The 20004-nt window shown below is 44.8% G+C and overlaps 1 protein-coding gene across 3 annotated transcripts in view; it reads left to right on the top strand.

Annotated features, from left to right (window-relative positions):
• The window catches only part of NCAPD3 (non-SMC condensin II complex subunit D3), a 42178-nt gene that overhangs the window by 16645 nt on the left and 5529 nt on the right, over nucleotides 1-20004 (top strand). The window contains exons 14-28 of one of the 3 annotated variants that reach the window (XM_080650040.1): nucleotides 1384-1457; nucleotides 2331-2465; nucleotides 3735-3955; nucleotides 6081-6272; nucleotides 6593-6690; nucleotides 7026-7141; nucleotides 8636-8743; nucleotides 10675-10789; nucleotides 10883-10993; nucleotides 12485-12723; nucleotides 13646-13725; nucleotides 16913-17050; nucleotides 17308-17441; nucleotides 17671-17870; nucleotides 18995-19105. In XM_080650040.1, coding sequence (XP_080506166.1) covers nucleotides 1384-1457; nucleotides 2331-2465; nucleotides 3735-3955; nucleotides 6081-6272; nucleotides 6593-6690; nucleotides 7026-7141; nucleotides 8636-8743; nucleotides 10675-10789; nucleotides 10883-10993; nucleotides 12485-12723; nucleotides 13646-13725; nucleotides 16913-17050; nucleotides 17308-17441; nucleotides 17671-17870; nucleotides 18995-19105 — 2072 coding nt within the window. Of the gene's footprint in view, nucleotides 1-1380; nucleotides 1458-2330; nucleotides 2466-3734; nucleotides 3956-6080; nucleotides 6273-6592; nucleotides 6691-7025; nucleotides 7142-8635; nucleotides 8744-10674; nucleotides 10790-10882; nucleotides 10994-12484; nucleotides 12724-13645; nucleotides 13726-16912; nucleotides 17051-17307; nucleotides 17442-17670; nucleotides 17871-18994; nucleotides 19106-20004 lie in introns of all 3 variants that reach the window. The other 2 variants (XM_080650041.1, XM_080650039.1) reach the window with 2 other exon arrangements.

The raw sequence follows: 20004 nt of genomic DNA, 5'->3' as shown, positions 1-20004 counted from the left end.
AGAGGCAGATCTGTGTGTATATAAATTGGTGTTAATTTTTGTTTCCACATTTGGTAGGATTCTTCAGTAATGCCTGGACTTTTGTGCACATGTGGGAAGTTTTTTTATTAATTCAATGTCTGTACTGTTGTGGGTGTATTCAGACTATTTCTTCTTGAGTCAGTTTCCATACTTTATATCATTGTAGAAATTTGTCCATTTCACCTGGGTTACTTAATTTGTTAACGTAAAATTGTTCATAGTATTCTTTTACAATTTTTTTATTATTGCAAAGTAGGTAATAATCTTCCCTTGTTCGTTCCTGATTTTACCTATCTGAATTTTCTCTCTTATTTTCTTAGTCTGTCTAAAAGTTTATTGATCTTGTTACCTTTTTCAAGGAACTTTTTAATTTCATGTATTTCCTCTATTGTTTTCCATTCTCTAGTTCATTTTTTATTTGTTTTCTTGGGGATCAGCAGTTCTCAAAATGTGTTTGAGTCTCTCAGTCTACTTCAACATATCCTTGAAGTTAATACTGCTTTCATAATAATATCAAGACATCGTTCGCCTCTGCTCTCTAATTTTCCCACAAGTGTAAGTTGAGGTTTTCCGGAGATCCCATAACATGAAAGTGACAGGTTGCAGGCAGGAGAGATGAGAATCAGCTCTCTTCTTATTAAGTCAGACATTAAAATAATTTGCAAAAACAGTGCCATTCTTTTTAGTTTTTGTGTGGTTTTTTTTTTTTTGCAGTATAGTTATTTTTTATCTTAAATGTATACTCTTCATAGTGGCATGTCTAATTTTTATTTATTTTTTATTATTTTTTTTTTAAATATATTTTATTGATATTTTACAGAGAGGAAGGGAGAGGGATAGAGAACTAGAAACATCGATCAGCTGCCTCCTGCACACCTCCCACTGGGGATGTGCCCACAACCAAGGTACATGCCCTTGACCGGAATCGAACCCGGAACCCTTCAGTCCGCAGGCCGACGCTCTATCCACTGAACCAAACCGGTTTCGGCAGCATGTCTAATTTTTAAATTCACATTAAAAAAAGCTCTTAGGAATCTTCAGTAATTTTTAATAGTACAAATTGGCCTGTGCTTGAAAAGTTTTAAAGCTGCAGGTATTTAGTAATATTATTTTATTTAGTCTTTTAAAAACTCATGGTTTAGATACTTCTACTTGTAGTTAAACAAATAGAAGGTCTAGATAATTTATTTAAAATTTTAGGTATAGGAGCCAGGATTTAAAACTGAGTTTTTAATATTCCAGAATTTGTGCCCTTTTTTTTACATGAATTTGTCAGTTTTTTAGAATTTGTCGGTATTGCGTGTGAGATGTCAGATCTGTATAGTCTTTCTCAGACTCTAATGACAGGCATTTCCTCAGCAGAAAGGTGTGTCATGGCCATGCTGAGAAAGAGAATCCGGGATGAGAAGATCAACGTGAGGAAATCTGCGCTCCAGGTGTGTTTCTTCCTGACATTCTTTAATCCACTCTCTCTTTTTATTTTTAAATAAATTTTTATTGATTTTAGAGAGGAAGGGAGAGGGAGAGAGAAACTGAAACATCAATGATCAGAGAGAATCATTGATCGGCTGCCTCCTGCATGCCCCCCACTGGGGATCGAGCCCATAACCCTGGCATGTGCCCTTGACTGGAATTGAACCTGGGACCCTTCAGTCTGCAGGCTGATGCTCTATCCATTGAGCCAAACCAGCTAGGGCAGTGGTCGGCAAACCGCGGCTCGTAAGCCACATGCGGTTCGCGAGCCACGGTTTGCCGCTCTGTTGACTAATGAGTTTGCCGACCACTGAGCTAGGGCAATGCGCTCTATTTTTAAGCACTCGGAAATGCAAGAGAATATTTTAAAGGTCCCTCTGCCATATTTGTTATTTAATTTGCTTTTCACTTAACATTAGTTAATCTTGATCCTGTTATGTCTAAATTATATCGATGAACTAAGGAATATCTGGTTTTAAGCTTTCCCACTGGGTTGCTGGCTTTTTAAGAATCATGAATTTATATCCTTAATGTCATTTTTTAGAGTAGGGATTCTTAGCTTAGGGCCATGGACAGATTTTGATAGGTTTTGTAAAACCACTGAAATGGTTTGAAAATACTTGTGTGTATAAAATGTATGTCAGATTTTCTCTGGAGAGAAACCTTCGCTTTCATCAGATTCTAAAAGGTGGGATGCTCGTGGGAGGAGGGATGGATCTTTGACTTTAAAGATAACAAGAACCAAGAACTTGAAGGAAGTATTTTTGTGTGTATTTGCCTATTTGCACACATACCACGCATGCACCATCACTTCATGTTGTGTGTGCACTTTCTAGGTATTGGTGAGTATTTTGAAGCACTGCAGCGTGTCGGGCATGAAGGAAGAGCTTTCAATTCTTCAGGAGCAGTGCCGGGACCCTGCCGTATCTGTCCGGAAGCAGGCCTTGCAGTCTCTTACTGAACTTCTTATGGTGAGGGGCTTCTTATTATGTCTCTAATGCATGGTGTTTTACATTAAAAAACAATTCAGCATAGTAATTGCTTGTTGCTAAATATTAAGTTGACCAGTAGAAACTCTACCAAGTCTGTTATAAAGTGTAAGAGAAAGGAAGAAGTATCTTTTACTTACATATGATAGACTGCATTTCATATTGTAATTATGAACTAATGCTAGAGAATGCTAATGCCTTTTTTTTAAAATACATTTTTTTAAAATATATTTTTATTGATTTCAGAGAGGAAGGGAGAGGGAGAGAGAGATAGAAACATCAATGATGAGAGAGAATCATTGATTGGCTGCCTCCTGCACACTACATCCTGGGGATCGAGCCCACAACCCAGGCATATGCCTTTGACTGGAATCGAACCTGGAACCTTTTAGTCCACAGGCTGATGCTCTATCCATTGAGTCAAACCAGCTAGGGCTAGCCTTTCTTGACTTAAGCTCAAATCTCACATAGAAATATGAATTTTAAAATTAATTTGGTTAGGCCAGAGGCCTAGATTAATTTTTGTTCATTAAGACCTGTATAGATGATATCTCTCCAAAGGAGCAGAACCAGTGATCCTAGATATAATTTACTTCTGCCAAGTAATTCGCTCTTGAAGAATTTTAAGAGCCTGGTTTTCTCTTGTTTCGTAATAGAAGGCATTAAGCAATACGTATTTTTACTTTCTCTGGTAGCACTTATTCTAATTACTTCTTGGGATAAATATTTATTATTTGAACTTGAATTACCAAAAAATGCTGATTTATTACTAATAACAATAACTTTATAAGTTTAAAATTTCAGTATGGACTGATTTGCCATAACTGCAGATTGAACTTTGTTTTTACATATCGTTTGAATATTGTGGGTTTTTTGTCTTTTTTGTTTGTTTGTTTTATTAAAGGGAGAGGGAGAGAGAGATAGGAACATCAATGATGAGAGAGAATCATTGATTGGCTGCATCCTGACCACCCACACTGCGGATCAAACCCACAACCCGGGCATGTGCCCTGACCGGGAATCAAATCATGACCTTCTGGTTCATAGGTCGACGCTCAACCACTGAGCCACGCTGGCCAGGCTGTAGGTTTTTTTTGTTTGTTTGTTTTGTTTTTAACGTTATGATCTATTTGTAATTGTGTGCAACTACTTTTAACATGTCTCAAAACCTTGATCATAACTTCACTGATTTGTAGTTACACTTCCCATAGGGTTAGACTCTTTGTGACTTCCTGATTTTAACTCCTAAAGGCCCACCCTCGATGTGCCCAGATCCAGAAAGCCTGGCTGATGGGGATCACCCCCGTGGTGATGGACTCGGAGAGCACGGTGCAGGAAAAGGCCCTGGAGTGCCTGGACCAGGTCCTGCTGCAGAACATTAAGCACTTCAATAAGTTTCACAGTGGAGATGACAGCCAGGTGCTGGCTTGGGCACTGCTTTCTCTCCTTAGTACAGAAAGCCAGGAACTGAGGTATGTGAATTATGCCTTCCTTTCCTTAGCGAAGGCTCTGAGGGTTTTTCTTAAGAAATTTCTGTATTGATCTTGGAAAACTAGCTTTCTCAATGACTGAGTAGATTTGAAGCCTCAATGTTGGTCTCTCTGTCTTGACCTAATTCAAATCGCAGCATTTTTGTGGTGACTGCTTTTTGCGAAGCCTTTGATCACTTCCTTTGCTTTTCTCTGAGTGTTCTCCCCTTTTAACTTGGTATCTTAATACATATGTAATAGAAAACACTGCGGATATGGCCTATTAATAGTAACTTCCTCAATACTAATTATTTTGAAAGATAACCTCCTAGTCTTTACAAGTCAGACTTTTTCTGACATTTTATCGGACTGGTTGACTTATGACACTGCAGTCTTTTTTCCACACGACAACGCGTGTTGGACGCCCAGTGCGCAGTGAGCCCTGCAGTGAGGGGGTGGCGCCTGAGTGATAGCCTCGAACCTGTTCTGCAGGAGTCCTGGAACTAGTGTGTGCTTGTGCCACTTGGACTGTGTTTCCTTTCCTTTCTTTAAAAATTGTACAAGAGCTCTAGCCGGTTTGGCTCAGTGGAGAGAGCGTCTGCCTGTGGACTGAAGGGTCCCGGGTTCGGTTCCAGTCAAGGGCACATGCCTGGGTTGCGGGCTCGATCCCCCGTGGGGGACTTGCAGGAAGTAGCCGATCAATGATTCTCTCTCATCACTGATGTTTGTATCTCCCTCTTCCTCTCTAAAGTCAACAAAAATATATTTTTTTAAAAAATTTAAAAATTGTACAAGAAGCACTTCCCTGTTTGTTTACAGTAGTTATGAAGGAGTTATGCAGTAAGAATAAGAGATTTACTGTTGTGGCCCTGGCAAATCACCTTAGTGTTCTGGGTCTTCATTTCCTAATTGGTAAGAACAGCCAGTTGGATTACGTGATCTCTTAAGGTCATGCAAGTTTGGTATTAAAACTCTAACTGAAAATCGCCCTACCTGGTTTGGCTCAGTGGATAGAGCGTCAGCCCGTGGATGAAGCGTCCCGGGTTTGATTCTGGCCAAGGGCACATACCTCGGTTGCGCATAATGGGGAGTTATGTTTAATGGCTACAAAGTTTCATGGGATTAAAAAAAGAAATGTTCTAGAAATGGATGATTGCACAGCGGTGTGAATATATTTAAGGCCACTGAATTACACTTAAAAATGGTTAAGATGATAAATTTTATGTTATGTACATTTTGCTATAATTGAGGGGGAAATTTTTTTTTGCCCAAATTTTGAAGAGTGGGGAGAATTAGAGGCTTAAGTATAAGAAGTTTTGGAATAGCCATTGTAGGAAATGAACTAGGTCATCAGTTCTCAAAGTGATACATTCATGAGCTCACACTGTTTTTATCATAATATTAAGATGTTCTGTGCATTTTCCACATTTATTCTTTCAAAGTAGAGTTTTCCAGAAGCCATACATTGGTATTGGGACAGATTGATGCAGAGGCAGAAACAAGAGTCCACCTGTCCCCTGTTTCAGCCAGACTACAAAGAGATTTACAAAAGAGTAAAACAATACCATTCTTCTGACCAAGTTATTTTGTTTCAAAAAGATAGTTGTTTTGTGAAACAATGCATTATTTATGTTAACATATAATTAATTGGCTTGTTCTTATTTTACATGAATTGATAAATATTTTTCAATTTCTCATTCTTAATTCCTAGCATGGCAAATGTTAACATAACATAAACAAACGCATTTCAAGGTGGACAGTAGTTTTTAGGCATTTAAAAGGGCCCTGAGATGAAAAAGTGTGAGTGCCCCTGAGCTAGGAAATCAATGACAAAAATAGAATTATTTAGCACCAACCATAGGGCTAGTTCAGTAGAGTTCTGTTAACTTTTATAAACAAAATCTTATGAAATGTTATCATTTGCTTTAAAAATAAATACTTTATGAGGGCAGAAATAAATGTGCCTTATTGCCTATGATAAAAATTAAAAAGATACCTAGTTTGGTATCATATGTGCCAGAGGGATCCCGGAGCAGCAACAGCTGATATCCTTTTACTGAATGAGCTGATCTCACCAGTTTTGTATATTTATAGTTACCATTCTGCTCTCCCATCTTTTTTTCCCCAGCCGCTATTTAAATAAGGCGTTTTATATCTGGTCCAAGAAAGATAAATTCTCATCTGCTTTTATAAACAACATGCTATCCCACACCGGCACGGAACATTCTGCACCGGCCTGGATGCTGCTCTCCAAGATTGCTTGCTCATCACCCAGGCTCGACTACACCAGAGTAATAGAGTCCTGGGAGGAAATCAGCAGGTGTGCATGCTTATAACTTAGCCACGGATGGATACACTAAAGACTCTTACAGATAAAGCTCATGCCTTAAGCAAATGGGCTATTTTGTAGCTGTTCATATACACAGATCTTTTCTTTAAATTCAGGGTGAAACAAACATGAAAGTAAGAATCACTTTTAAGCTTTCAGTTTACTCTTTGTCCAAGTATTTAAGTGCCTTAATGCTCTTACATCATGAATCCAAAACCATGCTACCAGGTGTTAATCCAGAAGAAAAGTATTTTGTTGGCAGCGATGTTTCCTTTGGCTCTATGTTGATATTTCTTCTGTCCTTTTCTTAGTCAACAGAATCCCAATGCAAACACCTTAGGACATATTCTGTGTGTTATTGGGCATATTGCAAAGCATCTCCCCAAGAGCACCCGAGACAAGGTGACCGGTGAGTGTCCATTGGGGAATCTTGAAAAGGCATTGCCTCTCACTTGATATGTGTATATTTTAAGCCAGGGGTCCTCAAACTTTTTAAACAGAGGGCCAGTTCACTGTCCCTCAGACCGTTGGAGGGCCGGACTATAGTTTAAAAAAAACAAACTATGAACAAATTCCTATGTGCACTGCGGGCCCGGGACGAGTCGGCTGCTAAGCAGGACAGGCAGCGAGCGGCACCCGGCGAGCTGGATAAATGTCCTCGGCGGGCCGCATGTGGCCCGCGGGCCGTAGTTTGAGGACCCCTGTTTAAGCAGTTAAACTTCAAGGGTTTGACTTCTCTTATAGATGTTGTCAAGGGTAAGCTGAGTGGATTCCACTGGTCTCTAGAGCTGATCAGCTCAGCTGTTGATACGTTGCAAAGACTCTGCAGAGCGTCTGCGGAGACACCTGTGGAGGAACGGGTATGCTACACTGTCCTGGATATGTTTATCATTTGTTTGTACTCAGTGGGCAGATCACTCTGTTTTGAAGTTGGAGAAGTATTCTCTTTAGAGAACCTGTAAGGATGGGTAGTCCCAGTAGCCGTTACTACAACAGAAGGAAACACTTGATAGGACAGGCAGTCGGCATTTCCCAAGAAGATCTTGGTTGCTAAAGACATACAGTTCTCTTAGAAAGTCAGCACCTTGGTGGAGATTTTGCAAGGTTATCTTTTAATAAGCTGTAGGCTAGATGCTTGGGATAGCTTTGTATATCCTCCTTCACATCCACCCTCATTTCAAGAATGCTTCATATGATTTCCCACCTGGTCAGGGGTTTGCTTCCAGACCAGAAGGTTTTTGATCATTGTTAAGTCATAATCCTAGAAAAACGCCTAACCTGTTCCTATAAGGCTACATTACCCTACCATCTCATTGGATCATATCCACAAAGCTGCCCTGAGCCTATAGCTAATGGGTTGTAGGATGGGATCAAACTCCCTCCCTAGCTAGTGTGGTTAGATGTGTGGGCCAGAGATGGTGCCTCTTTGAAGTTATTTTAACTAATAAGAGACACTGGAAAAAGTCGTGGATGAATAAGTTTCAGAAGAATAACAACTATTCGTTTTTATTATGCCTGTTTATTACAGTGTTAATTCACCATCTACATATGTTAAAAGAACTGCAGTATTTTTATTGTTGAAGGAGCACTGCTATTACAGATCTCTTGTAAATTAGTGCACTAGAGCTTCTCAAACATATGCTCTTTGCTCTTATAGGGCAAATGTTGAAAGAAAAATTATATATATATATTCATATATATATGTGTATATATATATATATATATATGTGTGTGTGTGTGTGTGTGTGTATATATATATATATATATATACATATATATATATATATATATATATATATATATATATATTAGTAGCCCTGCACACGAATCCGTGCTCCAGTAGCTCACTGCCGCTTGCCTCAGCTGGCCACCTGCCCACCACCGCTGGTAGCTCTCCACTGCTCTTAGCTCGCTGCCCTGCCCTCCTGTAGCTCTCCCACCACTCGTAGATTGGTTGTGATGTTATGGCATAATGGATAATTAGCATATTCCTCTCTTATTATATAGGATATATATACACATACATACATACAGGTGGGGCAAAAGTAGGGTTATAGTTGTGAGTATACAGAACATTTTATTCTGTGTTATTATTGATTAATTACTGTATTACTTTTCGTACGAACAACTCTAAACCTCCATTTGCCCCACCCTGTATAATTCTCTATAAATTTCACTTCGCCCATTGCCAGATTGCTGAAAGAACAAAGGTACAAAAGCACAGTGCCTGGGTCTTGCACGGCTTAGGGTTTATGCATTTGAAGCTCATAAAGTTTCTTGAGAAAATTGTGTTTCCTGAATGGTCTGATGTAGTTGTATAGACTCCTTCAGAAATGACCTTTGACTTGCCTTAGGAGTTACTGAATCAGGTGTGCGAGGGTGTCCTCTCCACCTGCATGCACTGCCTCTCCAACATCGTCCTGAAGGAAGGTGGAGCTGGGAATATGGATGAGGACCTACTGGTAAGTAACTACTTTTCTCAACCATTGGATTCCTTTATATCAGTTGAGGGTTTTTAAAGATGTCTTTGTAATGTGCATTTATGTTACTATCAGCAAGAAAAGGATTTTCCTAGCATAGAACTTACTCTTTTCTTAGAAGCGTTTTTATTGATGAGCTATTCATTTTCTTTTCTCGTACCTTTTATCTGCGAAAACCTGATGGTATCCGCTTCCTCCAGTTGTTAGATCCTATGATATACCTAATCCAACAGGGGAAACAGTAAGTGTTGTGTGCTTGGTAGAGTCTGGCTTAGAAATAATGTGAGAAAATAATAAGGCGAGTATACTTTTTGTTCTTCTGATTGGTTTGTTTGATTCTAAAATTCTAATGTGTCTGCTGAGGTTTTTGAATATCAGACCATAGAACTAGCGAGTAGTGCTGAGCAGTTCTAAAGTCATGTCTACAATAAGATGAGGGATTTGAAAACACACATGACTTTGGAGCAGCAAGAGTGTCTGACATGCATCCTTGCTTTGAAATTGGGGCAGCGCCAGGGATTCCTGTGAGCCAATCAGTGTGGAGCCCGTGTTCTGATTCCAGTGGCTGTCCGTCAACAGAATATGTTGTGGTGATTCTGATTCCAACATCCGACACTTGTTAATAAAAAAACAATGAGCTTGTTTTTTTATGTCCTTTAGGATAGGCCATTGTTTCACCAAAACTGGCTATTCCCCTCATCCACTTGGAAACTAGTAGAGCAGCTCTGGTCTGTGTTCGGTTCCTGCATTGCCACCTGGCACTTGTGCCACGTGATGGATGGAAGACGCGTTTGGATTTGTTAGAAGGGAAGACCATTTGTGTCCGAGGCATTACTGTGCACACGGTTCAGTAATGAAAACATCACTATCGATGGCACTGGACGTGTTAGGTCAGAGGGCCGCCCGGTGTAGGAGGGGCCTGCCCCAGGCTCTGGGGGGGCTTACTCTTCTAGCTTGTGTGGCAGTCACTGCCCAGACTCAGAAACAGGTTGTTATCACCACTCGGTTACAGATGTCACCAAACTCTGCCCTTTAGTAAAATATATATGGAGAAGTTTTACCCTATATATATGGTTTCCTTCACTCTTCTTTAAAGATGATTTAAATATCCCTTTAATTCACTAACAGATAAAGTATTTTCAGGTTTTTTTTTCAAACACAAACTTCTTATTAGCTCTCTTAATTTAAAATAAGCCCCTTTTGGGGATTATGAAAAGCAGTGTTACCTAACTGTTCACCTGTGTGTCCTTGACAAACACACATAGTGGTGCCTCTGAGGAAGCAGTACTTGTAAGTTTTTGGTAGGAGTCTAAATAGTAAACTACTTGGGGGACAATTTGGAAATATGTTTAAAAATGTACAACAGTTTATATGTCCTTTAACCCTGGATGTCACTTTTAAGGAAGCAGAACTTATCTAAAGGTACAAAGGGCCCTGGCTGGGTAGTTCAGTTGGTTGAAGCATCGTCCCACACACCGAAAGGTGTCGGGTCCAGTCCCCAGTCAGGGCTCATATGGGAGGTGACTGACTAATGTTTCTCACCCCTCTCCCTCTCCCCCTCCCTCTCCCTCTGCATCTCCCTCTCCCTCTCCCTCTCCTTCTCCCTCTCCCTCTCCCTCTGCATCTCCCTCTCCCTCTGCATCTCCCTCTCCCTATCCCTCTCCCTCTCTTTTTCTCCCTCTCCCTTCCCCTCCCTCTCTTTTTCTCTCTCTCTCATCTTCTCCCTTGTCCTAAGCATGTCCTCTGGTGCGGATTGGGTTTTTTTTAATCATCTGAAATGGCTCTGAAAAAAACACTTCTTTTCAATGTGGGGGACAAAAATAGTACTCCACTGACATGTCCTTAATCTATAGGTAGGGTTGATTTTTTTTTATTATTGCTTTATTTTTACTGAAAACCAATTTTCTTCGCAGGTGAAGTATATTTTTACCTTAGGAGATATAGCCCAACTCTGTCCAGCCAGAGTGGAGAAGCGAGCCTTCCTTCTGATTCAGTCCATTGTAGCTTCTTCTGCGGATGCGGATCACTGTAAGGCATTAAAGTTATCCTTTGCAGGTGCTGACTGAAGCCTGGGCTAGCCCCTGGAGCGTTGTAAATAAGCCCCCTTTCCTTCCCCTGCAGTAGCATCCTCTCAAGGTAGCAGCGACGCCCCGGCCTCCCAGCCACTCGCCCCGGTCAGAGGCTCCTCCGTCATGCCTTCTGTGATCCGAGCACACGCCATCATTACCCTGGGTGAGCAGGAGTGGCCTGTGGGGCAGCACCCTGTGCGGTCTGCTCCCCTGGGTAGCTTTTGGTCTTAGGAAGCCCGCGGTGGGTTGTGTAACTGCTGAGCATATACTTACTCTAGCTCTTGGGAGCTTTGAGGCAATTCCGTAGGAGCACGCAATGCTGCCTAAGACATCAGACTCAAGACCCTCCCTGGAGGGAGCTTTTGTTTTTATGTTAATTTGTTTCAATTATCCTGTTTCTGCGATTTACTTGTTTATACTCATAATGTAGCACCTTGAAGTCTCTTCATCAAGTACTGTATGCCACTCAGTACACTGAGTTCCAGGAAGGAAAAAATAAATTTGCAGTTTAGTTTCTAAAAGGAGATGGTTTATGTGATACTTTCCAGAACTGGCAGATGAGCTATTAAGCATGAACTCAAACTAATGGTAATCTTGAAAACATGAACCCCTATTTATAAATCGATCCTTTTTTTCTTTATTATGATTGATTGTGTATTTTATGCTGGATAAGAGTCATGAATGTTTTTTATAATAATGTGTTTTTTTTTTTCACGTCTAAGAATTATAAATAAGAGCAAAACATTCCCCAGGCCACACAACACACACACACACACACACACACACACCACAAACAAATTCAGCAATAGACTTCTTTCTCCAGTGAAAAAGAAATAAAATAAATGAGTTTACCATTCTTTTCTAACTACCCAACTCAAATTTCAAGTTCGTTATTAATTTTATTGGTCATATTCCAGGTAAGTAGGTAACTCCAAAATTCAACTGTTGACTTCAGAAGGAAGATAATTTGCCCAGGCTGGTGTGGCTCAGTTGGTTGGAGCGTTGTCCCATGCACCCAAGGGTTGCGGGTTCGATTCCCGGCCAGGGCACATACCTAGGTTGTAGGTTTGATCCCTGGCCCCAGTCAGGGCACATAAGGGTAGCAGCTGATTCATGTTGCTCTTCCCCCACCTCCTTTCCCCTCTCTAAAAGATGGTGAGCGTGTCCTTGGGTGAGGATTATAAATAAATGAATAAAAAAACAAACGGAAGGTAATTTTACTATAGTGAAGGAATATACGTATATATCATGAGATCTGGAGGGGGTGGGGGAGGTGTTTTTTCTTAAGCTATTCTGAATCTTCTAATATTTAATATGGGTCTGTCTACCTTTGATTTTTTAAAAAATATATTTTTATTGATTTCAGAGAGGAAGGGAGAGGGAGAGAGAGAGAGAAACATCAATGATGAGACAGACTCATTGATCGGCTGCTTCCTGCATGCCCCACACTGGGGATCAAGCCGTGACTTCCTGGTTCAAAGGTCAACAACCACTGAGCCACTCTGGCCAGGCTGTGTTTGATTTTCTTGTGTCAGTTGACATGATGCTTTAACTTTGATTACATAAAACTCATTGCGGCATATCTGTGGAGAAAGTGCAGGCGCCTGCCTGGTTAGCACGGAGGAGAGGCATGACTTACTCTCTCCTGTGATAGGTAAGCTGTGCTTACAGCATGAGGATCTGGCAAAGAAGAGCATCCCGGCCCTGGTGAGAGAGCTGGAGGTGTGCGAGGACGTGGCTGTTCGCAACAACGTGGTCATTGTCATGTGTGACCTTTGCATCCGGTACACTGTCATGGTGGATAAGTACATTCCCAATATCTCCATGTGTCTGAAGGACTCCGACCCCTTCATCCGCAAGCAAACGCTCATCTTGCTTACCAATCTCCTGCAGGTTCGTATGAGAACAGACCTGTCATTCTTCTCCCTCCAACGGTGCTCTGCGGAAGGGAAGATTGGAGTAGCGTAGGAAATGTGCTGCTTTGTAGTAGAATCCAAAAATAACTAGCCTCATCTTTGGTTTATAAAATACTCACTCTGCTAATGTTCTGTACAGCCTTTTAAACAGATCATTACTCCCTAATACTTGTTTTGGGTGTTTGTTCGGATATCCTGTCAAGCAGCATAAATGTTCAGTTTTGCCAATAAGCGCCGTGTAGAGAAAAGTGCACTCAGTACTGGGAGGTCTACCAGTTCTGTTGTTCTTGACCTTGGAGCAGGTCAGTGTTCTCAGACATACCATCTTCGCTTGTGAAAGGAAGGTTACAGTTTTCCCTCGTCTCACCGAGCCGCTCCGAGAGGCGATAGGGCATTTCAGTGTGGGAAGGAGCTTGGCAGGCTTAATGTGAATCCACCTGTGGAATGCTCTGGGTGCTGAGACTGCGGGTGGGCACGGGCACACCTGAGGGTGGGTGGCACAGGCAGACCTGAGGGTGGGTGGCACAGGCAGACCTGAGGGTGGGTGGCACAGGCAGACCTGAGGGTGGGTGGCACAGGCAGACCTGAGGGTGGGTGGCATCAGCAGACCTGAGCGTGGCTATGTACAGGCAGCGTGGGTGGCACAAGCAGACCTGAGGGTGGGTGGCACAGGCAGACCTGAGGGTGGGTGGCACCGGCAGACCTGAGCGTGGCTATGTACAGGCAGCATGGGTGGCACAGGCAGACCTGAGTGCTGAGACTGCTGGTGGCCACAGACCTAAGTGGCTGACGGGTGTGAGGTTAAACAAAAGGAAGTTAACAGTTGGGTTTGTGACTGAATACTTTTGAGGTTTATGTATTAATAATCCTTCTTAATCGTGTCCTTTCCCTTTGCACAGGAAGAATTTGTGAAGTGGAAGGGCTCTCTGTTCTTTCAGTTTGTCAGCACTCTGATAGATTCACACCCAGACGTCGCCAGGTACACCTTCCCTCGCGTGCAGGCAGCTCTGACGGGCCTGACCCCTGGTCTTCAGTAGGTCTCTCTTTAAAGGGGTTTACCGTTGAGTTCATTAGGATTCAGTGAGCTTCTTGGCAGTTGCCAATAAATGAGGAGATTTTCTGAAACACTAAGCTGTATAACAAAGTTTAATTTGCACACAAGTTTATGAAGAAAAACAAACTCGTTCGGAGTGACCATTAAATAATCCGCATTGACCACATTTGCTAACACTGTTCGTTCACTCTTCCTAAGCGGGGATGTGCCTTTGTCGTAGGAAACTATAGAATAGTAGCCATTAATGTTGACTTAACTGGGTTGATTTCTAGGCCAATAAAATGTGAGTTTTGATAAAGAGTTCAGTTGCTTCAAAGTGCAGAAATTTTAAGAAGAAATGCTAGGAACGAAGACACAATTGCACAGTAGGAAATAGAGTATACAAATTACAAGGCTCCTTGGAAATGGCTGTTTCTTAAGAATTGGAAGGGAAGGGAATTGCTCTGCCACTTAATTCCTGTCGTTCAATAATTTTTTAAAAGATTTATTTTTAAAGGTTGAAAAATGATCTCACAGAATTTGCTAACCTAGGTTATGTTGTATGAGTAATTCTTCTTAAAGCAGATCTTCAGTTAGAAAATAGATTATTGAATACCATGGCAAAAGCTGCCCCCGTGGGGGAAGAGGTGTTTATAGATTCATTAACTATAAATAGCTTACAATAATGGGTCCCTCTGGTTATAAATATGGTTACCAGTGATTTACTCTGAGTTCCCTGGGGGATTTTCTGCTGTTTCCTTTAGGTAGAATTTTCCAAGATGGAACATTTGACATCGTAAACTGGTAGAGGTTAATGTTCCAATTAATACTGTCTAGAGCAGCGGTCACCAACCTTTGGGACTGCATGGACCACCAGTGGTCTGCGGACCACAAGGTGGCGACCGCTGGTCTAGAGTCAAGCAAAAAGCTAATGCTAGTTTTCTTTGTTTACACAATTGGGAAAGGGACCGGGTAGCTGTGCATTGCCCCTGACCTTGACCTGCTGCCGCAGACTGGCCCTCGGGCTCTCCTGCGATGTGTGGCCCAGGAGCAGGCGCGCTTAGGAGTGCTTGGCAGGGTCCAGGGGATGAGCCTGGCGGTGAATCGGTCATTTAACTTTGCAGTTCTGTTTTTCCCACGTTTGTCAGCTCCTGTACATATACGTTAAGAAGAGCATTGATTAGTGTATAAAATATACTCAGAACTTGTGCGGGTGCTCAGAGCATGATTCAGAAAGAAATTAGGACAGATAGATGTTTACACTATAGTAAGATTATCAGTGCCTCCTAACATTTCCATATTTCCCCCTTAAATCTTTCCATTTTATCTGATTCTGGGTTTGTTTAAACTGTGGTTCCAATGTGGACCATGATTTTCGGCTTCGCTGTCATTTTTTTTTTCTTTCTATTTTATTGATTTTTTTTTTACAGAGAGGAAGGGAGAGGGATAGAGAGTTAGAAACATCTATGAGAGAGAAACATTGATCAGCTGCCTCCTGCACACTTCCTACTGGGTATGTGCCCGCAACCAAGGTACATGCCCTTGACTGGAATCGAACCTGGGACCCTTGAGTTCGCAGGCTGATGCTCTATCCACTGAGCCAAACCGGTTAGGGCAAGGTTTCGCTGTCATTTAAATGAGTCTTTTCCCTACTTTTAGGCCACCGGTCAGGCCTGTCTGCTTGCATTAGACACATTACTTTTTCCACATGTCTCTGCTAATCCACTCTGCCAAAGAGACTATAGTGGCAGAGCCTATGGAATTTATTTTTGGTCTAACTGGATTTCCTGCAGATTCTGGCATGAGCAAATTTGCATGACATTCTTAATTGGTCATATGGTGATAAACCCAAAATTTGGGGGCTACAGAATTGTCTGATATATTTTTCCGTGTGCCCACTAGGTGGTAGCTTTGTGGTACCGTAGTCACAGGATTCGTCCATTTAACTGGGTAAATGCTGCAGAAGTGTAAGGAGGTGGGGCCAGAGAGATTTTGAGGCAAAAAAGTGACTAAAATAATGGACCGCGGAGATAGAAAAGGAGAGATTGCTTGGTTTCAACCTCATGATTTCTGAACTACCTTCTGACCTTTAATTGGCTGTGTGCTGTGACTGCAACGGATTTGAATATTAGCCTAAGGAGAAACAGCGGGGGAAGGCACGCCCCGGCAAGTCCTAATGCATTCTGCACCAGGAATGAAACGTTCAGCTTATCCTTGTCCCTGCTACTCTCGGGTGGGAGCCCCGTGGGGCTCCTGTGTAGGTGGAATTTGCATTGAACTCTGAAAGGAAAGGGAAGCATCGGTGTGGGCAGTGTGAGTGGGTCAGAGCCAGCCCTGGCCCAAGCTAGGTTGACCCCTGGGCAGAAAGCAGCGCCCTGGCTGGTCTCACCTGCTGCCGCGACAAAACAGGGCTGTCAGGGAGCCTGAAGTTGGACAGCCTGGCTTTTGTCCGTGTTCATTTGGCTTGGGAGACGGCTAGATTCTGCGCTTCAGATTGGCATGGTGCTGGAGACGTCGGCGCCCCACTGTGCCGCAGGGTGCGTGTGTGCTAGATGCCTCTTCCAGGCGGGGCACAGGAGGAGGGCCCAGGGTGGGCAGAGGCTCAGAGCTCGACGCGAGACTGTAGCTGCCTGTGGAGGGTACTTGTCCTGCTAGACCACCCACAAGGAGGGGCGCGGCTCTTCAGTTAATCCAATTCTTGAAAAAAGTTGCAGTTACTAAAACTGGTTTTTGTTCATGATTGTGGGCAACAGACTTCAGGTCAGAGGAGGGGTGTGGAAAGGGGGGCCCAGTGCCCACTTCCAGGTGGTTGCGCTCACTGCGTCGGCCTTCGGGACCACAGCCCTGCCTTGCAGCAGCGGCTTGGGGAGGTGTGGTTTTTCTCCGCTGGAAGTGGAGCTGACACCGTCTTAGAATTTCCAAAGGAAACCCGGTAGAGAAAGGCTGTGCGGGCCTTGCTGTTGGGCAAGGATGACAAAGGAAGCAAATTCCGACCTTGTTTCTGATGCACAGGAAGCTGCTTGGTGGGAAGATTTAGCCCCCCTCCCCCTAATCCAGTTCCCCGGTTCTGCAGAGCTCTTGCTAGAATTCTCTTGGCTATCCGCTAATGGCCCGCGCGTCTCCTTCTTTGCAGTTTCGGGGAGTTTTGCCTGGCTCACCTGTTACTGAAGAGGAACCCTGCCATGTTCTTCCAGCACTTCGTTGAGTGTGTTTTCCACTTTAATAACTACGAGAAGCATGAGAAGTATAACAAGTTCTCCCAGTCGGAGAGGTCAGTGAGCTCCGGGGGAGCAGGGCGGGCAGGGAACGGGGGGTACAGGTGGGAGATGGAGGAAGGGCAGCCTGAATCCTCCTCCCGGGGTCGTGGCTTGTCTTGGCCGGGCCAGGCCGTGCACATCACTCCCCTTGTGCCAGTGGTCCAAGGGACCGGCTGGTGACGCGCACGCTCTGGTGGTGGCTGTGAGATGCTGGTGAAGTCCGGCCATCCTTGCCCACGTGATGTGGTAAAATTGTCCTGTTTTGCCCTAGAGAGAAGCGGCTTTTTTCACTGAAGGGAAAGACAAACAAGGAGAAACGAATGAAAATCTACAAGTTTCTTCTAGAGCACTTCACCGATGAACAGCGATTCCATATCACGTCCAAAATCTGCCTTGACATTTTGGGTAAGCATGTTGTGTTTGGGATAAAACGTCTGTTTGAAAATGGAATGCTGTGTTGCGAGGGGCCCAGCAGGTCTGGAGCCAGTGGGGCCCTGGACCTCCAGGAAGACGCCTTTTGTCCTGGACACCACCTGTGCCCACGCACCCCTGGCAGCCGGCGTGCTCTCTGGCTCCGCGGCGCCTGCGCGCCGAGGCCGCGGTCTCAGGAGCCGGTCTCTGTGCTCTCTCCCAGCGTGCTTCGCGGATGGCGTCCTGCCCCTGGACGCGGAAGCCAGCGAGCTCCTCTCAGATGCCTTTGAGGTCCTCAGCTCCAAGGAAATCAAGCTCTTGGCAATGAGATCAAAGCCAGACAAGGACCTGCTTATGGAAGAAGACGACGTGGCCCTGGCCAACGTGGTCATGCAGGAAGCCCAGAAGAAGCTCATCTCACAGGTGAGGGTCTGAGGGGGCCGCCGCGCCCCTCCGTGTGGGTGGTCTGGCGAGTCCTGTCTGTTCCCTACCCCGTCCCTCCCTCTTCCCCCCCCCCCCGCCCCGCCATTCTCAGCAGGGGCCTTGATGCTCCCAGATGGTGGTCATGCGCCCACGTCTCTCGCCCACGTCTCTCGTGAGCGGGAACTCATTCCACTTGCCTGCCTGGATGTGCCACCAGCCTCTCAGACTTCCTGTCCTAACCCAGCTGCCGTCCCTCTTCCTCCTCCTCGTCACTCTTTTCCCGCAGTCTCCTGTTGTGGAGAAGGGCCTGGCGTTGCCGCGGCCCCAGTCTGCATGCCAGGCACGGTTTCCTTGGCCACAGGGGGTTGGAGTCCTGTTAGGGGCGGCTGGTTGTCGGCGTTCTCACCCGGCCCCAGGCCCTGATTCCTCGCCTGGATCACTACTTCCCGTTTCCCACCTGAGCCATGAAGACTCCTGAGCCCACAGAAATAGACTGACCACACTCCCTGTGTCGTTTTAGCTCACAGACCCACCTCTCTCACGTTGCTCCTGGTTCTGCGTTTACGTGAGCCTCTGCCGATCATACACAGTAAAGAATATGAAGGCTGGGTCAAGTCCAAGGCACGGACTACCCAAATGCATAACACTTTCCTAAATATACACAGTCACACAGAGAGAGAGGGCGATACGGGGCTGACTGCCTCATGGCCAGCCATGCTGGACCGTTGTCCTTTCACCGACACGAATAAACCTGTGTCTTGGAGCCGCCGCCACGCCCTCTGTCCCTTCCGAAGGGCGGTGCTGAACGGAGCACTGAATGTGGAGCCGGAGTCTGCGGTGGGTTCGTGTGGAGGTTGGGAGCTTTTTGTCAGGTTATTCAACGTATTTCTAGTTCCTTTTTCTGGTTTAGAAAATAAGAATACGTTTATTTGTGCCCTACTTTGCCAGCTCTCCTGGGTTTGAGGTAATGCTCGCAAAGCCTCCTGCACAGTCCCCAGGACCATAATAAAGCATCAAAGGTAGGCTCAGCCGTCTACCAGGTCTGCCAGGCAAAGACCGCGTCAAGGAGCAGCCGTCCTGCAGCGCTTCCTGCATCCCTGAGACGCGCCTCTGTGTCCCTGCAGGTGCAGAAGAGGAACTTCATAGAGAACATCATCCCCATCATCATCTCCCTGAAGACGGTGCTGGAGAAGAACAAGGTCCCAGCCCTGCGGGAGCTCATGAACTACCTCAGGGTAAGACGCCCCGTGCTCGTGGTGGGTCTCCTTGCCCCAGCTCATTGCTCGGGCAGCGGTGCTGCTGGGGCTGCTGGCCGAATGACTAGGACCGAACGTGCCCTAAGCCAGTGTCACGCTGTTTAGACTAGAGCAGCCAGGCAGGCCTTTGGCGCTGGGGAGAGTTTGCCCATAGGTTCCAGGAAGCGGAGCAGGGGAGTCTGCAGAGCAGGCCCACTACTGAGCGTGTGCCCTTGACCAGGAGCAGAGTCATCACTTAGTTCCTTGTGGTGAGGGGGTGAGTGGGAGCTGGTCACCGTGCTTCACTGGGGAGGCTTCCCTCTACCACCATCTGATGGACGAATCACGTAGCTGCCCAGTACCTGCAGCCGTTGGGGAATACGGATCAGTGGCCAGGCTGCCCTCGCCGGCCACGGAAAGTCTGTCTTCTGTCTACGCAGCCACTGTATGAACACTTGCAGGGCAGACGTAGCTGACGCCTCAGGCCTGTCTGCGAAAATCTTAACTCTGTCCATGCTATTTTACTCCTCAAAAAACGCTGAGCATTTTTTTCAAAAAGGAGCTACAACAAAAATCACATTGAATATACTTTTTCAAATAGCTGTTTACCCTAAGGAAGTTAAGGTGGAAAAGGATAGGCTCGTTGTCTGGAAAAAAATGAGACCTTCCAGTTGTTTCTATGTTTCTATTGCCCTGTATTAAACCTCAGAAAAGAAGCAGAAAGAGCTCAGAGCCTAAGTAGACAGAACGAGCCTCCCTCCTGTTGCTAAGCCCCGGCTCCGGCCGGCCCTGCTCTATTTGAGCCTCGTGCTCCTTCCTCGGTCCTAGCAGCTGCCGTTCTCCTTCGACCTGGGCCCCGCCCGTAGTGGCGGCGGCTGGAGCAGTCCATTCACCTCCTG

This window comes from Plecotus auritus (assembly GCF_963455305.1).
Source record: "Plecotus auritus genome assembly, chromosome: 13".
Lineage (NCBI taxonomy): Eukaryota > Metazoa > Chordata > Mammalia > Chiroptera > Vespertilionidae > Plecotus > Plecotus auritus.
Note: the sequence above shows the minus strand (reverse complement) of the source record. Positions and strands in the feature narration are given on the sequence as shown.